The 22534-nt window shown below is 52.0% G+C and overlaps 1 protein-coding gene across 2 annotated transcripts in view; it reads right to left on the reverse strand.

Moving 5' to 3' along the window:
* Positions 1 to 17884: 17884 nt before the first annotated feature.
* Positions 17885 to 22534, reverse strand: part of GRK5 (G protein-coupled receptor kinase 5) — a 208868-nt gene continuing 204218 nt past the window's right edge. Inside the window, exons 13-16 of one of the 2 annotated variants that reach the window (XM_041738627.1) lie at positions 21827 to 21964; positions 21083 to 21220; positions 20428 to 20622; positions 17885 to 18500 (exon numbers count right to left, since the gene is read on the reverse strand). In XM_041738627.1, the coding sequence (XP_041594561.1) occupies positions 18402 to 18500; positions 20428 to 20622; positions 21083 to 21220; positions 21827 to 21964 (570 nt within the window). In that variant the 3' untranslated portion in view covers positions 17885 to 18401. The remainder of the gene's footprint in view (positions 18501 to 20427; positions 20623 to 21082; positions 21221 to 21826; positions 21965 to 22534) is intronic. The other variant, XM_041738636.1, reaches the window with a different exon arrangement.

Genomic DNA, 22534 nt, shown 5'->3' on the forward strand with positions numbered 1-22534 from the left:
ACCGAGTGGCTGTGGGCGATGATTGGGTCCCATTCTCACTCCCGTGTGCTCGCTCACGCGTGGCTCGGCGCTGTTCCTCTTCTCTCCTGGAGGGTAAAGTCTGGCAAGGTAGCCCCTCAACCACGATGTGGTAGCGTGAATGAGTGGCTGCTTCTAGAATGAGAGAGAGAGCTGGAAGGAGGGGGGGGGCCCTCAGGTTCAGGAGCAAAGGTGCTGCCACAGTTTCCCCTCCTGTGCCCACTGCAGACATCACTAATCGATCGAGCCATTCTTCCCACAGAGCCACCACTCAGCCTCGCAGCCTTCCTCCACGCGGCGCGGCGACCAGCCCTGCGGATGACCGCACCGTCGCAGCTGCTGCCGGTGGCTGGGCCCGCCCTCCAGGCGCTGGAGATCTCGGCTGGTAAGGACCCACCCGAGCACCTTCTCTGGATGTGGCATCCCACAGCCTCACCGGGGGTGGGGGGAGTCCCCTGGGGCTGACTGGTGCAGGCCCACCCCCACCGTGCACCATCCGCTCCTGGGCCCATGGCACCAGGCTGAGGCTGGACATCTCCTGAAAGCACATGTTCACCCAGCGTCTTCCACTGGGAGAAGCCAATCCACGGCGGTACCAAATGTATCGAGGATTCACTTGGTGCGAGGCACCGTGACGACTGCTTTATATACCTTGTCCTGGCAATTCATGCGGTTGGTTTCCTTATGCCCATTTTACAGCTGATAAAATTGAGGCCTGGAGTGGGTAACTGATGCCAGGTCACGCTGCTGGTATGTGTTCCAGGGCCAGGATCCAAAGCCAATTGTCTCTGCACACCGCCTCCACCCCCAGGTGCACATTCCTTAGCACCACACTGAGAAAGATGCTTCTTCCCTCTTCCCCTTTCTGCTTCTCTCCTAAGCTTTGTAGGGACAGAGGGAAACTACTGAGGGCTTTGATGCGGTTCAGTTAGGGCTTAGTTTGATTTGGTCAGGGTGAGGGGGGCACTTGTGGGTTTGGGGTGACCTGCCTACCTGGCTGTGGCCTGGTTGTCCTGCCATCGCTTTGTGTCCAGGCCTCTCCTGTGTCAGGCCCCAGGTTTGCTGTTCACCTATGCAGAGTCCTCATGCCACCCGAGAGCCACCTCCCAGGAGAGGCAGTGCTGATGCTGGAGAACCCCCCTCTCCCTCCATCGACTCCATCCTGGGAGGGCGTCAGCCCCTCTGCAGAGGGAACGTAGGAAGGAAAGTTGGCCTGAGATTCCAAATTTAAACAGTGGGTATGAGAGGCTCAGGCCCAGGTAGAAGGGGCAGGAGAGGGTGATGAGGGCATGAAGTCCACCTGTGTACGCCAGGTGTGTTCCTTCTTCCAAGGTTGCAGGCGAGGCTCCTCTGGGAGGTCTGCACAGAGCCCTCTCCAGAGGAGGAAGAGAAGGAGGAGGAGCAGGAGGAGGAGGGCAAAGGGACCAGCTGACCCCTCCCTGCCCCCCTGCCGGCCTGGAGGGCTTTGCTACCACGCCAGGAGGGATTGAGAACATGCACATCCCTTCTCCAATGGAAGGATGGAGGCTGTAGTGAGGACCAGAAAGACCCTTAGACACTGGGCCCAGGGCAGGAGGTGGCCGGGTGGTTAGACAAGCAGCAGCTGCAGTGTGGACAGAGTGTGGGTGCTGGCATCAGTGGGGTTTGGAGTAGGAAACCTCTGGAACCCACCTAAGCGATCATTTGTAGGAAACTGAAGGAAACTGATCTGTACAGCCACACAGCGAATACCACGCAGAGCAAGCGTGAAGGGGGCAAATCTGTATGTGTCGGCACAGACCCCACGTCACCATGCATTGCTAAGTGCAAAAAGCCAGGTGGAGAGTAGTCTACGTAGCCCTCATGTTTAGTAAGACAGAAAGGAATAGATATGCAGAGGATACCTCCAGAGGGCTCCACAGGAAATAAAGACTCTCTTCCACTGGTAAAGGGGATAGTTCTCAAAAAACAGACAAATGACAAAAGAAAAAAGAAAGACAAGAAAGAAAAAAAGAAACCGTGGGGTCCATGGAATCAGACAGACCTGGGTTTTGAGTCCTGGTTATAATATCACTTACTGGCTGGATGCTTTCTGGTAGATTCTTTTACCTCTCCAAACCTCAGTGTCTTCATCTGTGAAATAGGGATAATAATCATAACGAGTAGTAGAGAGAATTGGGTAAGGAATGCACTAGGGGGGCACCTGAGTGGCTCAGTGGTTGAGTGTCTGCCTTTGGCTCAGGTTGTGATCCAGGGATCCTGGGATGGATTCCCACATCGGCCCCCCCACCCCGTGGGGAGCCTGCTTCTCCCTCTGCCTGTGTCTCTGCCTCTCTTTCTATGTCTCTCATAAATAAATAAATAAAATCTTTAAAATAGATAAAAATAAAATAAAAAGAAATGCATTAGGGGCAGCCCTGGTGGCCCATCAGTTTAGCGCCGTCTTCAGCCCAGGGTGTGATCCTGGAGACCCAGGATCGAGTCCCACGTTGGACTCCCTGCGTAGAGCCTGCTTCTCCCTTTGCCTGTGTCTCTGCCTCTCTCTCTCTCTCTCTCTCTCTCTGTCATGAATAAATAAATAAAATCTTTAAAAAAAAAAAAAAAGAAAAGAAAAAGAAATGCATTAAGCACATGCCCCCCCTGAAGTATTGTTAATATTATCTTTATTAATAAAGACCCCTGGGGATCCCTGGGTGGCGCAGCGGTTTGGCGCCTGCCTTTGGCCCAGGGTGCGATCCTGGAGACCCGGGATCGAATCCCATGTCGGGCTCCCAGTGCATGGAGCCTGCTTCTCCCTCTGCCTGTGTCTCTGCCTCTCTCTCTCTCTCTGTGACTATTATAAATAAATAAAAATTAAAAAAAAAAAAGGACCCCTCACACAGGCCACTGTTCCTTAGAGGCCTGAAGGAAGTGGAGACCTCCTTTTTCCTAAGAAATTTGGTTGGGGTGCTGTGAATGTCCCCCGGGTGGTCAGTGGGCAGGCAAGTCTGAAACCAGGTGGTCTCTCCATTTAGGAGCCGTCGGGCTCTGACTGCCTAGTGGGCACGCTGGCGGGACACTCACACGTGTCACTGGGCTCAGCGTCTGGGGCCACAGGGACAAGACCAGTCCCCACCTTCCATGGGGCCGGCACAGTGGAGGACACAGGAAGAAAGTAGCTCCACCACCAGCCACCGTGCAGCTCACTGAGAACAGCACCCTCCGTGCCCACTTTCCTGGCTCCAAGCCAGGGATGACCTCTAAGCCTGCCTACCATTTGGAGCTGAGCTATTCCTTAGAGTTGGAGCCAAACTATAAAGTGCTTTGCAAAAGACACCAGATCCCAGAAGAAGCCCTTTCCCCAAGATCACACAGCAAACATATTGAAAATTTGTCTGTTTCAGGGATTTGGATGACTCATAAGGGTTTGTTTGTGGGGAGAAAAGCTCTGTTGCTAGAATAAGTTTGGGGCAACCAGATGTTCTGCTGCACTGCTTCCTCTCAGGACCTGGCTTCCTAGGGAACAGATCATTAAAACATAAAACAGGGAGGAGCCTGGGTGGCTCAGTCAGTTGAGCACTTGACTCTTGATTTCGGTTCTGGTCATGATCTCAGGGTCGTGAGATCAAGCCCCACATCAGGCTCTGCACTCAGTGTGGAGTCAGTTTGTCTCTCTCTCTCTCTCTCTCTCTCTCTCTCTCTGCTCCTCCCCCCACTCTCATGCAAGCCCTCTCTCTCAAATAAATAAGTAAAATCTTAGAAAAGAAAAGAAAAGAAAGAAAAGAAAAAAGAAGAAAAGAAAAGAAAAGAAGAAAAGAAAGAAAAGAAAAAAGAAGAAAAGAAAAGAAAAGAAAAGAAAAGAAAAGAAAAGAAAAGAAAAGAAAAGGAAACAGGGATGAAACCTACAAGTTCCAAACAGCAAGCTGGGAAATGGCCTAAGCTGGAAAAGGAGAAAGAGGGGCCCCTTCAGATCTACTCCTACAGACCCCCCAACAAAGATGGGGTTCCATTGGGATAGCAAGGCAAGACACCTCTGTGACCACCAAGAGCTGGTGATATAAGCGTGTTTTTTTTTTTTTAGATTTTATTTATTTATTCAAGAGAGACACAGAGAAACAGGCAGAGGGAGAAGCAGCCTCCATGCAGGGAGTCTGATGCGGGATTCGATCCCAGGACCCTGGGATCATGTCCTGAGCTGAAGGCAGATGCTCAACCACTGAGTCACCCAGGCGCCCATGAGTGTGGTTTTGACCTCAGAGATATGTGGGAGGAATGGCTCTCGCTGTGCTTGGATTCTGTCCGGGAAGAGAGGCGTTCTCGAGAATTCAAGGGCATCACCACTGTCTTCATAGCCCAGGCTGGCCCAGCCCGGCCCCAAACCATGGCCAGCCCTGTGCATCTATACTCCATCCACTTCTCTGTCTTTTCTTTTTTTTTATTTTTATTTTTATTTTTTTTTTTATTCTCTGTCTTTTCTTGAAATCGCAGATCACACATCGTGTCATCTGTAAATATTTCAGTGTGCATCTCCAAAAGTTAGGGACTTTTAAAAGAAACATGACCACAGCAATATCGTCACACACACACACACACACACACACACACACAGAATGGAGTTTGTAAAACATGCCACTGCATTCTCTAATAAAAATAATAATAAACTGACATTTACTATTTGCAGCATTCTGGATTCTCATTATACCTTATTGAAACCACCCACAGCCCTGCCCTCTGAGGTAGTGAGGAACTGGAACTCCCTACCCAGAGTTTCAACACTGGCTGCCCACAGTGCCTGTTCTTCCCTCCTACTTTAATTTCCATTTTCTTATAGGTTAAATAAACACTTTTCATTTTGAAATGATAGATTCACAGAGAGTGGCACAGACAGTATGAAGACGTCTCTTGCACCCTTTACCTGGTTTCACCCAGTGGCTGCATCTTACGTCATGAGAGAGCAACAGCAGGGCTGGGACACTGACATTGGTCCAATGCGTGCATCTAGTTTTATGCCTTTTAATACGCATGTAGGTTTGTGTAGCCACCACGGCTACCAAGGTACAGAACTATTCCATCATCACAAAGATCTCTCTCACGCTGCAGTCACCACTCCCCATCTCTTCGCCCAAGCTCTGAAAACCTCTAACCCGTCCCCCATCTCTATAATTTGAGACTGATGCATAATTCCCTTAAGATCCATCCAGTTGTGAGTCTCAATACTCCCTTACTTTTTATTGCTGAGTACTATTCCGTGATACCGGATGTGTGACAGTTTAATCATTTGCTTATCAAAGGGCATTGGTTTCCCTGATTTATTGTTTTCTCCTTAGTATTTTTGACAGACTTTGTATTTATTTATGTGTATTTTCCATACCCCGTCTGGAAGGCAAGCTTCCTTAATGCTGGGAATTTTTTGCCTCTTTTGTTCATTGTTGCATCTCTAGGGCCAGCGACTGGGCCTGGCCTGCAGTAGGCGCTCAGTAAACATTTGTAGAGGGAATGTTGCATGGGTTTTGTGGAGGAAGAGATTTAGATGGAGGAACCCTAAGTGACCTGCGCAACGTCCTGGAGCCAGTAGGTTGCAGGGCTGGGTCTCCCAGCAGCTCTCTTGGCTCAAAGCCCCAGGCTCAGCCCCTTGCCGGCCCCGCTCCTTCTCTCTGGCCAAGCATGGGCAAAGTGGTTCCCGTCTCTGTGTTTCCCTTGGCTTAAAGGACCCCGGCAGGGGTTTTCAAAATGGAACTTTACTGACAACCCGCAAAGCCAAAGGGAAATAAACAAGGGAAACGTGAGGACTTATAAAATGTTGAACTTGTAAAATAGAATCTTTTTTTCTTTTTTTTTATAAGGAGTGTGAGGATTTTGTGGATAAAGCACCTAAAATGCTTCAGACAGTGCCTGAGACATAACATAAGTGGAATAAACACTACTCGTCTCCTTTCCTAGTTCGTTTCCTAAGTTCCCAGAGCGGTGTGGGGTGCTATCGGGGCACAAGAGTATAAAAGGCTATCCACAGCCTTAAGGAATTTATAATCTACCTGGGGAGACAAGGAGGTAAAATGCTTGGTATATAGTGAAGCACAATCTGAGTGTAAGACACTATTAATATAATGAATATATTGACATTTACTGCATTTGTTTCCTATTTCTGCTGTAACAAATTACCACAAACTTAGTAGCTTAAAATGACACACATTTATTATCTCTCATTCTGGAGGGCAGAAGCCTAAAACGTGTTGGCAGGGCTGTCGGGTGGCACAGCAGGTGGGGAAAGGTCAGCTGGAAACTGCCAACACTTGCAGTGGTCTGTGACCTATACTGGCCTAGAGTACATTGATAAAATATTTTTAAAATAATAATAGGGATGCCTGGTGGCTCAGTGGTTGAGCGTCTGCCTTGGGATCAGGGCGGGATCCCAGGGTCCTGGGATTGAGTCCCACATGGGGCTCCCTGCAGGGAGCCTGCTTTTCCCTTTGCCTGTGTCTCTGCCTCTCTCTCTGTGTCTCTCATGGATAAATAAATAAAATCTTAATAATAACAATAGTAATAGTAATAGTAAATGAAAACCACAAATGAAAAAAAGCCTCCCACAAGGAGACACCCCCCGCCCTCCTTGGACTCTGGTCCTTTGTCTGTGCTGCTGCACATCTGTCCTCCTGGCCCCCAGGTTCCTGGTAGGATGGGAGACCCTTGACTGCAAAGCAACACAGGGGAGCTTTCCAGGGTGAATGAAACATCCTATATCTTGATGTTTATCGAGATGACATATCTCGATATGTAGATTTGTGACTGTATACGTTTGTTAAAACTCAATAAATTGTACGCTTAAAATTGTTGAATTCTATTGTATGTAATTATGTGATATTCGAGCCGATGAAAAGAATTCTCGGGAGGGCTTGTTAAGCAGCCTGACCTCGAAGCACTTGCCAGGCTCGCTGGTCTACGCTGAAGATTGGGGTAGGACTCGACAGCCCCGTAGACACCCCCTTTGGCTCTGTAACCAGTTCTCCTCCCCTCTTCCTCCTCCTCCCTCCTGGGCCACTGCTCGATGGACTTCTAGGGCTCTGGGAAAGGGCCCCAGTCCCCAGGTGTCGAGAAAAAGGAACTTGTCCCGTGTTAGCCCAAGACACACCAGAAGCTCCTGGGCCCGCCCGCAGGGAGTTGTGCAGAGATGAATCGGGGGTTCAGACGGAATGCAACGGGCTCTTGCATGCAGTTGGCAGCCCTCGGGAGCCCTGGGGCAGGGGGCCCAACCCGGGGTCCCTAGTGGACCCAAGCAGGCACCTCCGCCGGGCACGCCCAGCTCAGTCTGGAGACCCCGGGCAGCGGTCGTGGCAGCTGGTCCGGGCAGCAGGCTGGGGCCCGGAGAGCACCTGCCAGGGGCCGGCTGACTCACACAGACCCGGTGACCGGCCGGCCGGGGCCCCAGGCCTGCGCCCCAGGGACGTCAGGCGTAAGGGCTGGTGCTCTGCCCTCCTCCCCGTCGCTCTCTGACCCCAGCGCGGCCCTCGGGGATACAGGCCACTGCCATACAGTTTCCTCCAGCTCCTCCATGATCCTGGCTGCTTGAAACCATATGCATTGGGTCCTGGAGACCAGAAGCCGGCGAGGGTGTCACTGGGCTGACATCAAGGTGTTGGCCCAGGGATGCTCGTTCCCGGGATCCCAGAGGAGCATCTGTTTTCTGGCCCCTTCCGGCTTCTGGAGGCTGCCTGCGCTCCTGGGCTTGGGGCCCCTTCTCCACCTTCAAGGCTGGTCAAGGCCAGTCAGGTCTTCCCCACATCACTCTGACACAGGTTTCTGTCTCCCTTTCCAATCTTCTTTTAAAAATTCATTTATTTGAGAGAGAGAGGGAGAGAGAGAGAGAGGGAGAGAAAACCTGCGTGTGGGGAGGAGGCAGCGCAGCACAGAGAGAATCTCAAGCTGACACCCCACTGAGTGTGGAGCCCGTGGGGGGCTCCATCCCATGACCCTGAGATCGTGTCCTGAGTCGGAACCAAGAGTCAGATGCTCAACCGATGGAGCCACCCAGGTGCCCTTCTCCTCTTCTACCCTTAAGGACCCTTGTGATTACATCACCCACCTCCTCACCCCCCGTAATCCAGGAGAGCCTCCCTATTTTAAAGTTAGCTGATTGGCAGTCTTAATTCCATCTCAGCCTTAATTCCAGCTGGCCATACAACAGGACATTGTAGAAGTTCTGGGGACCACTCTCCTGCCTGCACACTGTCAAGGAGCTCGTGTTCTAATGGGGGAGAGACTTAGCAACAGCTGAGTTCAACACCGCCTGGGTAAGAGCTCACAGGGAGCGTAGCCAACCCAGGCAGGCCACCCCCCAGACGTGATCCTGGAGACCCTGGATCGAGTCCCACATCGGGCTCCCTACATGGAGCCTGCTTCTCCCTCTGCCTGTGTCTCTGCCTCTCTCTGTGTGTCTCTCATGAATAAATAAATAAAATCTTAAAACAAAAAATAATCCAATAGGGGAGTTAAATGAAATCATAAAAAATGCTCACTTAAACTCACGGAAGGGAGAAAAAAGAGAAACAAAGAACGGAACAGATGGAAAAGAGTTAATAAGACGGTAGATTTTCATCCACCCATATTTATAATTATTTATTTAAAAAATATTTTATTTAAATTCCAGCTAGTTACCATACAGTGTAATATTAGTTTCAGGTGTACAATACAGCAATTCACACACATCACCCAGTGCTCATCATAACAGGTGCACTCCTTAATCCTTGTCACCTATTTCTCCCGTCCCTCCACCTACCACCCCTCTGGTCACCACAAGTGTGCTCTCTATAGTGAAGAGTCTGTTCCTTGGTTTACCTCTCTCTCTCTTTCTCTTCTTCCCCCTTTGTTCATTTGTTTCATTTCTTAAATTCCACATATGAGTGAAATCATACAGTATGTGTCTTTCTCTGACTGAATTATCTCAGCATTATACTTTCTAGCTCCATCTATGTCATTGCAAATGGCAAGATTTTGTTCTTTTTTATGGCTGCATACTATATACTGGAATACACACACACACACACACACACCACATCTGCTTTATCCATTCATCAGTCAATGGACATGTCGGCTATTTCCACAATTTGGCTATTGTTAATAATGCTGTTCTACACATTGGGGTGCATGTGCCCCTTTGAATAAGTATTTTCATCGCATCCTTTGGGTAAATACCTAGTAGTGCACCTGCTGTATAATTATTTTCAGTGTGATTAGTTCAAACATACCAGTTAAAAGAGAAAGATCATCTGATTAGATGAAAAAGCAAGACCCAGCTCTAGGTGGCCCATAAGAAATCCACTTTAGTTATCAAATAGTTTCCCCAGGCTTGCTGAGTTTATTTTCTCCCAATAAATAGCTCAAAAATCTATTTGCTTTGAAGACCTCTACTTCCAAGTTTGGGCAAAAATCAAGTTCAGTTTTTTCCAGGCTTAGATGAGCTCCATAATACTGGGGTGTGAGGTTTTGCCTTCCCCAGTGTTATCTTGTGTGTAGTTTACTTTGAAATACTTTATAGTATAAACAGCGGAATAATACATGTGGAAATTAACTTCAGTCCACACTCTTGCTGTGCATATTCAGCTTACTCAGACCCTCATCGGGAATCCACGCGCCCAGGGTGGACGCAAGTGCTCCAAATATGGTTGCCCAATCTACACCCGAGGGCTGACTTAGCAAAAGGAGGTTAGAGATCATTTTGTACGAGGACATGAGTGATGCTCAGAGATGTGGTTGGCTAGAAAGACTGGCAACTCTAGCCTTTTAGGAATAAGGAATAGGAATCCTACAAACCCGACAATTCTTACAAAAAATCCTGCTGGGGTTTTGGTTAGTATTGCCTGTAATATATAGTTAAAATGGGAAAATGTGTATCTTTATAGTACAGAGTCTCCCAATTCAGGAGCATGGCATATTAAGAGCTTTGATTTCCTTTAGCAATAATTTTTTAGTTTTAGCCTAGAAGTATTTTATATTTTTTTGGGTTAAATTTAACCTTAGGTGTTTTATGGCTTTTGATGCTGATAATTTTTGAATTTCATTTTCTGTTTGTTGCCAATATAAAGGTGTACACCTGATTTCAATAGCTTGACTTTGTGTCCTGAGACCTTGCCAAATTTTTCAGATTTCAAGTGTGCCAGTGTTGGGCTTTGTTTTGTTTTTTGTTTTTTTGTTTTTTGTTTTTTTTCTTTGTTTTCACTAGATCCTTTGGGTTGTTTTTTTTTTTTTTTTGTATACAATTATGTTATTTCTAAATAGATAGTTTAACTTATTTTCTCCCAATCTTTGTCTTTCAAACTTTTTCCCTTAATACATTGCTTAGAACCTCTAATTTGATATTAATTAGAAGTCCTTCCCTTTTTCCTGCTTTTAGGGAAGAATGTGTTCAGAATTTCACTACCAAATATGATGTTAGCTCTAGGGTTTTTTTGTAGGTGCTACATCCAGTCAAGGAAATGTTCTTCTATCTTAAATTTTCTGAGAGTTGTTATCATGAATGAGTGCTCAGTTTCTTTTCCTCAAATGCTTTTTCTGCATCTTTTGAGATGATTATATGATTGTTCTTTGTTCTGTTAATGTGTTGAATTATGTAGATAGGTTTTTGAATGTTAAACTAAACTTTGGTTCCTGGCATCAACTCCATCAACTCTTTGAGTGACAAATGGGACTTGATGCTTTTGCATTATTTATTAGTTTCCAAACTAACCCATTAGTTCTCTAGACTTTTCTAAAGGTGACTAATGGGGTTTTTCTTTAAGAAAATATTATTTTGAGCTCCTGGATTTAAACACACTTGATGTGTTAATCTACATCACTTGTTACTCTTACTAAGGTTCCGATTGCCTCTTTTAGGTCACCAGGTACTCCTTCAAGTTGTTCCTCGAGTGTTTGGGACACAACCCTCATAGTTTTTGATAGCATCCTTGTTTTCCAGGATGACAAGACACTCCAGGATCCTCTTGGGCATTTCCTCCTCCAGACTTGGAATCAGCCATTTCTCCAGGAGTCCTGGTTGCTTTTAAGTGGGAAGTGGTACTGAGGCCACAGTCTGGGCACCACGGTCCTCCTGCCAGCGTGCTGGTCATTGCTTCTAATGAGTACATACTTTTTTAAAGTTGTTTTTTTTTTTTTGTATTACATAGCTTTTACTTAGCTTCTGTGACTTTGTTTTTATTATTTTTCCTTATGTTGAAAACTTGTCCTAATGTCATAACTTGTTTTGCTCTATCATATATAATAATTGCAGAATAATAATACCCATATTATTACTAACAATATGCTTAATGAACATAGTTTAACGTTCTTCGGCAGTTCTTAGGCTAAGTCCCAGTATAAGAATGCATCGTCACATTTCTGTGTTTTAAAGTCACTCGGAAATGCTCTCTGTGTGATTATGCCACCAACTGCATACCCAGATAGATTTGTTTTACTTGTGTTTTGATTTTTAGGGATTGCTTTAAAAATGCTTAGTTTTGTCTTGTAATTATCTGGGGGCGTCTGGGTGGCTCATTCGGCTAAGCAAATGACTTCTTGATTTTGGATCAGGTCATGGTCTCAGGGTCATGAGATCGAGCTCCACATTAGGATTCACACTGGATGTGTGCTTAAGATTCTCTCTCCATCCCTCTCTCTCTCTAAAAAAAGAAGAAATATATATAATTATCTAACACGTTTACACGTGACTGTTAAATTTTCCTTGAGCCCTGTGCTCCTGGAGAACAGAGATGGTTAGGGGAGTCCCACTCGCTGTTTTGTGTTTTGGGAAAACAGCAGAAAAACCACCCTTCCCCTTAGGACTCAGAGAAGACCCAGGGATGCTCCACCCCCTACCTGTTTGTTTACAGTCCTCCAAATTCCCATCCTTGGTCTCATAAATGATTAGCTGAACCGCCAATCCCCACTGATCATCCGAACAAAGTGCTAGCTAACCAAACGTCAGTTCAGTTTCTCTCCTTGCTCCAGGACCCTGCAAACTCTGGCCATCTTCGGCCTGAGCCAGCCCTCGCAGGGTAAAGCATTCTCTTCTAGAAGGATCTGGGTGTGGGGCAGTGGGAGCTTTGTTTACTCCTGTCCCTAAAGCAAACCCCTTTTTGCCTGACCCCGGAGACCTTGCAGATCTTAGGGTCACAGCGTCCTGCTTCTGTTGTATCTCTACCCACGGCTGTGAAAGCTCCTTTCGAGTAAAAGTCTCTTATCACTAAAGCCAGATTTGTTTTTCGTTTGATATTGCTTCCAAAGTCAAATCTACGAGGCACACTCAGCAGAGTCTGGCTTTTATATCTGTCCCCTCGCCCTGCCCCCTGTTGGCCATCTCTCCCTACAGGTAACTATTTTTTTGAGTTTTGGTGTATCCTTTCATTTTTAAAAGCGTGCGGCAGTACAATGATATACTGTTGTATCCTTGCTCCTGTTTTATATATATATATATTTTTTTTTTTCCTTGCTCCTGTTTTAAAGAGCAAGGGCGGCCGACTAGACGCAACATTTCCCGATTACAGGCAGGAGCCTCAACCACCTGAGCCTCTGCTGTCTGCAGAGCCACAGCTGCCGGTAGGCAGTTCCAGTGAGATTTCCAGGAGGTGAAAGCACTTTGTGAATCACCCACCCTCAAATCTGAGGTTCCATCTGAATCACCGGGTGGGCCTGTTAACAGCTCCCACCCCAGAGCTTCCGATTCTATCCAGTGGAGGCTGAGAACACCCATCTCACAAGTCTCTGGGGTTGTGGCTGCTGCTGGTCCAGGGCCCGACTTTGAGAACCGCTGGTAGGAACTCCCCTCCAGGGCAGCGCAAACGTGTGTGTTAATAAGACACCTGTACCTGTGCCTGCAGTGCTGAAGGGGACAGCAATGCGAATGGAGGTCCTGGTTTGACCACAGACCCTGGCCTGATGTTAGGGTTTAGGGCTCTCTTCCCAAAGGGTAATCCCGGAACCAGCAGCTTCTCCTGGGAGCCTGTTGGAAATGCAGACCCATGCTCAGATCCACTGAATCAGAATCCGTATCTTATCAGAATGCCCAGGTGGCTCTGTGCTCCTCGAAGTGTGAGAAGTCCTGCCCTGTGCCCTCTGGTTCATCAACCAGGGGTGGCCGACGTCCCCCTGAGATACAAGGTCCAGGAGGGCAGGGGCTTTGTCTGATGTGCTTCTGAGTGCTGTGGGTAGAGTAGGAGTTCTCCAAACATCTGCTGCAGGACTGCGTAGGGAGAACTCACCCTCTGGCTGACTGGCTGGGCCTCTTTTCTGCTGCTTCTCCTGAGGCAGTGGGGCCAGGGCCCGACACCTGCTTAAGGCCAATGACGAAGTGGCGCCAGGTGTCCTGGCTGGTTGCACTGGAGTGTCTGGGTGTCTGCTCCTGAGGCCCTGACTTTCCCTCCTCTTCACTGTCTCCAGGAAGAGCAGTTAGATCCCAATACCTTATGGGGCACTTGGGCGGCTCAGGGTATGACTCTGGGGTCCTGGGATTGAGTCCCGCATTGGGCTCCCTGCAGGGAGCCTGCTTCTCCCTCTGCCTATGTCTCTGCCTCTCTCTGGGTCTCTCAGGAATGAATAAATAAATAAAATCTTAAAAAAAAAAAAAGATCCCAATACCCTAGGACACCCCTCCTAGAGGGAGAGAGGCCTGGAGCTCCTTTGTGCCCTGGGGATGGCCGCTTTGAAGCTTGCCTGGAAATGAATGAGTTGGAGACCATTTTGGTGCCCTCACGTTAATCCACAGCTTTCTGGGGTTAGAGGAGGGCAGGGGGCTGAGTGGGTGGAGGAGGTGAGGGAAGGGCACCCCCTGCTTCCCATGGGCCCGGGAAGGGGCCAGAGTTTGGGCAGAGGCAGTAAATGGTGGGGTGGGTGGCTGCTGTGGGGCTGGACTTTTTCAGACCATATGTCCCAGGAGGATGGTGCCTTCTGTCTGCCGGGGCGGCTGGCTCAGCAGCAGAGGTCTCTGGAGAGATGTGAGAAGGTACCAGAGAGTCCCTTGTGATGGGACCCCTGAGGTCTGAGGCTCAGGGTGCGCCTTTTGCCCCCATGGACTCCCTTGTGGCCGGAGGGAGGTCTGTGTGGGCAGGGCTGACCCGTAAAGGGTTAGGAGCTGGCATCTTGGGGGCGACAGCCACGTGCAGGAAGAAAGAAATGCAACACTATTTTCATTAAGGAATTTATTTCTCTTAAAAAAACAACAACAACAGTGGTTCGATCTAGATACAGCAGCACAGTGACATATTAGATGGAACGTACAAGATTCAGAGCAGCAGAACAAAAGCCGTTATGGTCAGGAATGACCTCCAAAATGGAACTAGTTTCATTCATCATCAATGTGAAAATTTCCCTGAAAAAAAAAAAATAGAAACCTTTGGATACTAGAAGGATTATTATTTTAACACTACCAACAGCCACTAAGCTCTTCTAATCGAGAACATTCGCTTTTGCTCTATTACAAAAATGACTTATTGATGGGCTGGAGAAAGCCATCTACATTCTCCTTTTAGGAAGCATCTTTCTGTCCCCGGGGAGAGCTAGCTTTTCAAATGTCTTAAACACTGTCCCCAGCAGGAGACCAGCCGGGAACCTGGCCGTCCTGGTGGGTTGTGAAAGCCGGCGGGGGGATGAGGCTGCCCTGTCCTGGTCCCTTGTGACAGAAAGAAGCGAGCTCTCTGCTGGTGGTGGCTCCACTCCGTTGCTTCAGAATGCGCGGAGCTGTCCCACTCCTTTCCTTTCCAGGCCGAGGCTCTGAAGTTAGGAGGTCCTGCCCCAGAGTGGGGGGTGAGGAGACCAGGAGACCACACAAGCGCCCTCGGAAGGTGCAGGTGCTCCCGCAGGTGCTCGGGGCAGCCCGGGAGGAGGGCTGATGGCACCTGAGCGGTGCTTCCTCTCCATCTCGGGGTGCTGGGGGGCTCCCGATGGCCCACGAGGCCGCCGTCCCCTTTGGCCAGCCCGGGGCATCAGATGCGAGGAGGTCGCGATGCTCCCTCTGTAGCGAGGTCTGGGTGGTGGCTCACGTGGGCCGGTCGGTGGGAAACCGATGCCCGGGGCCTTTCCGGGAAGGACAGGGCTGCGGAAGAGCAAGGAGGAGCTTGGGCGGCGGCAGGGCTCCGCGGCCAGGCGTGGGGAGCCGGGCTTCTCAGGGGTGGCCCTCCTCGCGGTCAGGGCCAGCTGGCCTCATCCCGGGCGCCCTCATGCGCAGGTGGCGTCCACGCGTGTCCCCAGGACTCGCCATCTGTGGCAGCCTGGAGCGTGGAGCGTGGAGCGTGCCTAGGACCCGGGGACCCTGATCTCCGCCGCCCGGCCCTCCAGGACCGAGGATTTGCTAAGGGCAGCGCGCCCAGGAACAGGCCCTCCTGGGGCCCGGCCACATGCAGCGAGGCTTAGCCGCCGAGCAAGCGCGCAGCCCGAACCTCGGGGGTTAACAGGTGACGCCCCGGCCTGGGAAGAGGAGAGGACGAGCTGGTGGGACGGGACGGCACTCCCCGTGAAGGCCCGGCTCGGTGTTGGTGGTATTAGGGTGATGTCACGGAAGCCCCCGCCCCCACCAAAGGGGGCTCGATAAACCCTTGTGGGTCTTGTGGGTCATGGTGCTGAAGGCAGAGATCACCCCCGTCCCGCTGGGGACAGCTGCTTGTCTCCTGAAAAGCGGGAGCAGAGGTTTCTGCAGGGCCCTGCGTCTCACCTCAAAGGCACAAGGATGTCCGGTGAGAGAAATGTCACACTTGGAGAAAGAGAGGCCCTTCTGTGAAGGGCTCAAATGTCATAAAAAAAAAAAAAGATTTAAATCCATTCACTGCCCAGATTCGCCTTATCCCAGACAGGTGGTTGGGGAAGACGGTGGCGTGTTTTTTTTGTTTTGTTTTGTTTTTTGTTTTTTGTTTTCTGTTTTTTTTTTTTCCTAATTAAAAAATATCTTTTAAAAATGCAGCTCTAGAAAACAAGTCGGAGGAGAAACTGATGACTCGGGGGCTGGGGGTGGAAGGGAGGGCTGATTTGTTTTAAATAACCACTTCCCTTTCCTTATAGGAAACAAGGGGCCAAGGAACGGGAGGTTCAGAGAGGCCGGGGGCTGTGGCGGGGACACGGGCTGTAATACAGAGGAAGGCTCTGGAAGACGTCGGGTCCCACAGAGGCCTGTGCGTTCGCATCGTTCGAGCTCCCAGGATGCAGAGACGCGCGGAGCAGACGGACTGATGCCTTCATTCTCGCGCCTCGAGGACTCTGTGCTGCAAATGGCCAGCGTGGGGCTCGGAGGCTTTCAAAGAGGTGGCTCCCCGACGCCAGTCATTCGTAAGTGGGGAGCTGCTGTGAATTGGGCAAAAGGAAGGAGGGAGGGTGGGAGCCTGGGAGCCTGGGCTGGTGGCCGTCCCGGGAAGATGACTGTCCTTTCCATTAAGAAAGGAGGGTCAGCGAGAGCCTGAGGATCCTAAAATATGGGTCAAGGAGCTTTCTGTGTCCTGGGCCGAAACCGAGTATGGCTGTTTGTATTTATCCTGTGTGCGGCCCAGGAAAGGCAACGTGAAGCAGCCTCCGAGGCGGCAGCTGGTCTTGCAGGAAATAATACTGCACGTTGGAGGGATCCGAAGGGAGCCCAGGGTTGCTTTGCCCTCTTCTTTGTCACATGATCCAAAGCGATCGCCCCTGAAGGTGGCCCTTCTCCGGCTGGGGCTCTGGGACCCACAGGGCCGGGTGGAGGGAAGAGCTTGGACCCTGGGCTCCCCTCCCTCAAAGCTCACACCCCAAGCTGCCTGGGTCACAGGAAGAGATCATCTGGGGAGAGTCGCACCTGAAGCCCCACTACGCTAAGTAAGGCAGCAGTGTCCTTACTGGAGGGTGTGTCAGAATGTTCTGGAGAGCTTCTTCAAGATGCAGATTCCTGGGCCTCCTCCCAGAGGTTTGGGGTGGTGCCCAGGAATCTGCATGTTGACAGGAGATGCCAGCGCAGGTGATGCAGGACCCACACCAGGAGGAACCCTGGTAACTGCCAGGTGGCTGACACTGGGTCTGAAGGAGGCTGACTTGGTTGCCGGGGACAAGCCAGGCAGGGAAGCAGAGCGGAGGCAAGGGTGGATTTGCTCCTTGTCACCTCGTGGAGGCAGCAGGAGGAGGCCAGTGGCTCCCTGGTGCTGGACGGCCACGCTCAAAGGCCTGGGGGCTGCCTTCAGAAGACCCTGGTCTGGCAAAGCCACCAAGTCTTCCTGGGGGCTACTTGTGCCTGATGTTGAGATGCCCCGTTAGAGCTCGCCTTTGTCCCACCTCTCCCAAGGAGTGACCGTGAGTTTGTCTTGAGCTTCTGTGGTATCCCAGCCCTCTCCTCAGGCATCCCATTACTTGGGGAGCCAACACCATCCATGCCACCCAGGCCAAGGAATCTGTGGGGTCTTGTGAAGCTCTTCAGACCCCGTGACCCTGTAAAAACCTAAGGAGCCTCCCTGGAGTCCCTGGGCAAACCTCCCTCCCCCCTCTACAGATTCATTCAGTAGGACTCTACTGACCCCCACATTCTGATGCTTCCTTTGGGCCATAGGATTCGGGATAGCTGGGGTTCCATGACTACTCCTTATCATTGCTATGCCTCCCTTTAAAAATAGAGTAAAACGAAACTCCCCAAATGCAAGCCTCTTGAAAACAACTGGCTTTAGCAGCCAGAGCCTGCTTAGGAAGAAAGAGGCCCAGCTCTGCGTACCAGCCACCTTCCAGAAGAAAGAGGAGGCCAAGGGCAAAGCAACACTGGCACCGTGTGCCTCTGAAGGACAAGTGCACACTGGCCCCGGGTGACTCCAGAGACCCCACAGATGAAGTCGCAAGTGTGTCTGGAGCACGTAAGTCAGATTGTTACAAGCCAACAGCATGGTGACATCAACGTGAGGGAAAGGTTACAGAGATGGATACAACCAATCCTTTAAAGGTGAAATGTGAATCATTTTCTACATTTAATAAAAACATTTTCTCATTTGAGGCTCTGGAAGTCTTGAGTCACATTTTTTTTTTTTTGGTAACACCCCCCCTCCCCCACCCACTCTAAAATGTCTGAAAACACATGGCTTGACAGCGGCTGCGCAGAAAATATACACCCTCAAAGTCTGACTTTCATTTAAATACAAATATACAAAATGTAAACTGAGACAATAGAGAAATTTACAAAACTTTTCCTTAAAAATAATAAAGACAAAATTCAGTTCTAGGTATGACGCTATTAAAGTACGTGCAAGTTGTCGTATCCAACTGGATTTCTATTGCAATGTTCCACGTCGGCTTGAGGGCCACCTCTGGAGACAGACCTGAGTGGAAATCTCTTTGAGAAACCTGGAGGCTCTGCGTCGAGGGGGCGGACGGCCTCCTTCCCCGGCTCCTCTGGAGGGCTCCCCCGTCCACAAGTTCTGCCTCGACGGACAAGGGGCTAGGCTGGTCCCACTGTGGACTTAAGGCCAGAGCTCCAACTAGCTGCTCCCGGTGGAGTTTGAACTGACATGGTTTGAATTTATGTGGTGGTTAAAACTGGTCTTGGGATTGGGTGAACTCTTGGAATTGTTTTGATGCTGGAGGAGAGAGTGAGAGCGAGAGAGAGAAAGTGAGTTAATCCTGGTGGACTCGTAGGGGCCTCTGAATCAGAAAACAGGGCCTCGGTCGGGGCTGCAGGCCAGGTGCTCTTGCTTTCTGCTGCCCATGCTCTCTCCCCCTGCAAACCCAGAGCCAGAGGACCCCAAGGCAGAGAGGGAGGGGTGGCCCCTCCTAGAATATCTGTAGGATCAGTAGTTGTAGACCTGCTTTGGAGTCTGAAAGCTGTCACTTAGCTGAGGGACCTTGGGCAAGTCATTAAATCTCTTGGTTGCTTCAGGTGCAGTGTGGCTAAGAGCGTCGTTAGTGCTCTCGGCACCCTCCTGGCATCCCCTGGGCACAGGGCCCGCACGTTGCAGGAAGGAGGAGGAGGAGAGGCCCGGGGCATCTGCCAGGGGTGCTGGGTGCTGTGCTGAGGGCCACCGACCTCTACCTCACTCCATCCTCTTGTGGGCTCTGGGCCCTGACCTTTCTGGAGGGCCCACAGAGGCGGGAAGTGGCAGGGCCACATTCAGACCCCAGGGTCTGTGAGACCCCAGGTCTCCCCAGCAAGTGCTTCTCCCTGGACCTAAGGACGTGCTAGGGACTCAGTGGTGAGGGCTTAGGTCCTTCCTTTGGGGAACTTCAATTTTAGTTGGTGGAAGCATTTAAAAATTCTATTTTTATAGTATATGAACAGAAGTATATTTGGGGATAGGATGCATGAAGCTTTCAGATAAAACCCCAAACTTGTCCTCAGTCTACTTTTTCTCTCCACGTGCATGGTCTGTGCCTCCTGTCATTATCCCCAGATCCTCCCTGTGGGCTCACCAGCCGTGTGGCCCTAGGCAAGTTCCCTGAATCCCCCATCAGCCTCAGTTTCTCTATCTGGAAGTGGGGTCATGGTAGCACATCTGAGGCTCACGCTGCACTAGGATGCCCCAAAAGGAGGGATCCCGGTTTGGCTTGCTGCTGCATCTCAAACCCTGAGAAAACAGCCTTGCGCCCAGTAGGCACTCGATACATCCTGGCTGAGCAGCCAAATGGTTGAATTAAGGCTTCTGTGGAGAGTAAGTAAGAGAGGCCCTCAAAAAGCACTCAACAGCTGCCCCATCCTGTTATGGGGTGGGGGTAGGGGAGCTGGGATGCCCTGCCTCTCCTCCTTCATCCTCCTGGGGAGACGGGAGTGTAAAGAACAGGAGCCTCAGGGCTGTGGGATGGACACACGGGCCAGGCCAGGAGGGGGTGCGGTTCTGGCCTCCTGGGGCAAGGGGAGGAAGTGAGGGCCTCAGGGGTCCCTCACCGGCCCATGGGGACACTTCTTCCACTTGGCCCATGCTGAACCCTCAATCCAGGGACAGGCTCTGAGGAAGACTGCCTTTTCCCAAGGGGCAGAGTCTTCTCTGCTGCCAGCCGGAGGGCGCGGCATCCAACCCTGGGGGCCCCACCCCAGGAGCCCTGAGGCTCCCCGGGATCACCTCCCCACAGCTGTCCTGCCTACTTTCTCTAACGTGCAGTCGGTACCCACAGGACTTGAGGCCCTACAACGGCCACACAGGGCAGTGGGTTCTCTGTCAGGGAGATGTCGGCCCCAGAGGACACTGGGCAAGGTCTGCAGACATTCCGATTGGTACAGCGGGAGCGGGGTAGGGATGGGGCGCTGCTGGCACCTGGTGGGTAGAGGCCACGGAGGCTGCTAAGGGCACTCCAGGGCACGAGGCGGCCCCCGGGACGGAGAACTCACCCAGAACATCCACGGTGCCGGGGCTGAGAAGCCCTGATGAAAGGTGAGCTCTGGGCCGGCCCCTGCGGGTCCCCCAACCCGGCGGGTCTCAGGGGCTCAGGCAGGCTGCGGCCTCCCACCCTAACCCCCGTCTCCCACACCCCACATGCAGGGAGGAGGCCACAGCTCCGGCCTCGGTGAAGTACCTGGGCCCGGGGCATCCCAGGGCCGACGCTGGGACAGCCGGGCACGGAGGGGGCGTCCCTCACCTGACGCTTGAAGATTCTCTGGAGCAGCCCTTTCTTTGGCGGTTCTGGAGGGTGACTTCTGTTCAGGTCCGGTGAGAGGGTACCGTTAGGTCCAAACACGTTCAGCTCCTTGAAGCACTCGGTTTCTATCATCTGGAGAAGGAGCCCCAGGGTGGCGTGAGGGGCTGCGTTAGTCATCTTGGCTGGACAGGAGTCCCAGCGGCCGCCACCCTGCCCTGAGCCTGCTCCCCATAGGTCCTCCACCCGCCCCGCATCCTTCAGGGGTCCCTGGGGCCCAGACCGCTCCCCGCCTGCCCCTACCTCTCCCCTGCTGGCCTCCCCGAGCTGCCTCCACTGAGGGGGCAGAAGCCGTCCTCCGGGGTGTGCTCATCGTCCAGCCCCAGCCCTCATCTCCCCCTTCGCCCCACCCAAGCCCAGGTCACCCCACATGCTCTGCACCCTTCCTCTTTGTCAGGGCCCCTCCTGTATCGCTCAGCTCCAACCACTTGTGCTTCCAGCCTCCCCTCTCCTGGCCGGACTTCCCGAGACAGTCCCCTAGACCACCGTGTCCGTCCCTCGTCCCCCAGGTTCGGACGGCCACCACCCTGCTCACCTCACTCTGCCACGGGATGGGCACGGAGCCCGTGGAGAACTTGGAATAGAAGTCATCGTCCGTGTGGTCCAGGTTGACGCCTTTCACGGTGGAGAACTGCTCGATGTCCAGCACGTCCTTGCAGTACACGGCGCGGGGCTGCGGCCAGAGCGCTTGGTCACTTGGGTTCTGATGGGGGCGGGGGGCGCCTTTCCGGGGACCCTGCCGCTCCCTCTCACAGCTCTGCCGAGGGGCTCCTTCCCACCATCACCCTCTGCCGGCCGCCGCTCGCCCGCTCTCCAGGCTGGGGCCGTGGTGCGGTGACACAATACGCCCTCTTGGACCTCACGTCCCTTGGCACCTCGGGGAGCCCCGCTCCCTCGAAGCCCACAGGGCCAGGATGGTGGAAGCCCATCCTCCAGAGAGAAGGAATGTGGGGGGCCCCGGAGGACCACCCGGCCCTTCTCACGCTACGGGGCACCCCGGCTCTGCTGCCCCACAGGTCTGGCTGGGCTCCCAGCTGGGGTGCTTAGGAACTCTGGGGAAACCACACATCCCAATAAGCCTCGGTCTCCCCAACTGCAAAGTGGGGGCTGTAGAAGCACCTGCACCCAGGGGCTGGTGTGAGTGCCCGCCACGGCGCCGGGCACCAGAACCGCGCTGTGGCTGTCAGAGCGCTAACACCCCTGTTCTCGCCCACCCACGGGCCCCAGCATGGACGTGAGCAGGTGCACAGGCTCAGCCTGGGCTCAGGGAGCAACTCACGTCTGGAATGAAGGGAGGGTCCAACATCCCGGCTTCTAAGCGCTTGAAATTCATGTTCCTGAAGAAGGGGTGTCTCTTGACCTCCGCAGCCCCCTCCTCCCGGCAGCCCAGTCTCTGCTTTGCATCTTTGGTGAGCAGCTGTGACAAGAGAGCCCCGAGAGCTCATGCCTGATGGGCCTTTCCTCCCAGCTGAAGGCTTGGGGGGGCTCAGGGGCTTTGGGCACCTGTGGTCATCTCCTTTCCCAAGTATGCCCCTGAGGACACGTCCCTCCTCCAGCCTCTGTGAGCCCGTGCCACCCCCAGACACCCAATGGACACTGCCCAGCCCGCTCAGGCCTTGCTGCAGTGTGGTCCCACACTCGAGGTGTGCCTAGAGCCTGGAGCGGGCAGGAGGGCAGGAGTCCCGTCTGCCCTCCCTGAGGGGGTCTTCCCCAGGACCTGCTGCCACTAATGTTTGCCGCATTGCGTCACCTCTCCCGCTACAGGCGAGCTACAAAGGGCAAGGACCGTCTCTGTGGACCTCACTCATTCCTTTACTCTGCTCCCAAGTACCCTGTAGACATGTGCCTGGTTGGGGCTGAGAGGGAGGAGGAGCACTGAGCACCTGGCCTCAGCAAGATCATGTTCAGAGGACCCATCAAGGCAATACAAGTACGACACCGCGGTGGCAGGGGAACACAAACAGGCTGCCGGCTGGCTGTCCGGGAG

This window comes from Vulpes lagopus, chromosome 2, assembly GCF_018345385.1.
Source record: "Vulpes lagopus strain Blue_001 chromosome 2, ASM1834538v1, whole genome shotgun sequence".
NCBI lineage: Eukaryota > Metazoa > Chordata > Mammalia > Carnivora > Canidae > Vulpes > Vulpes lagopus.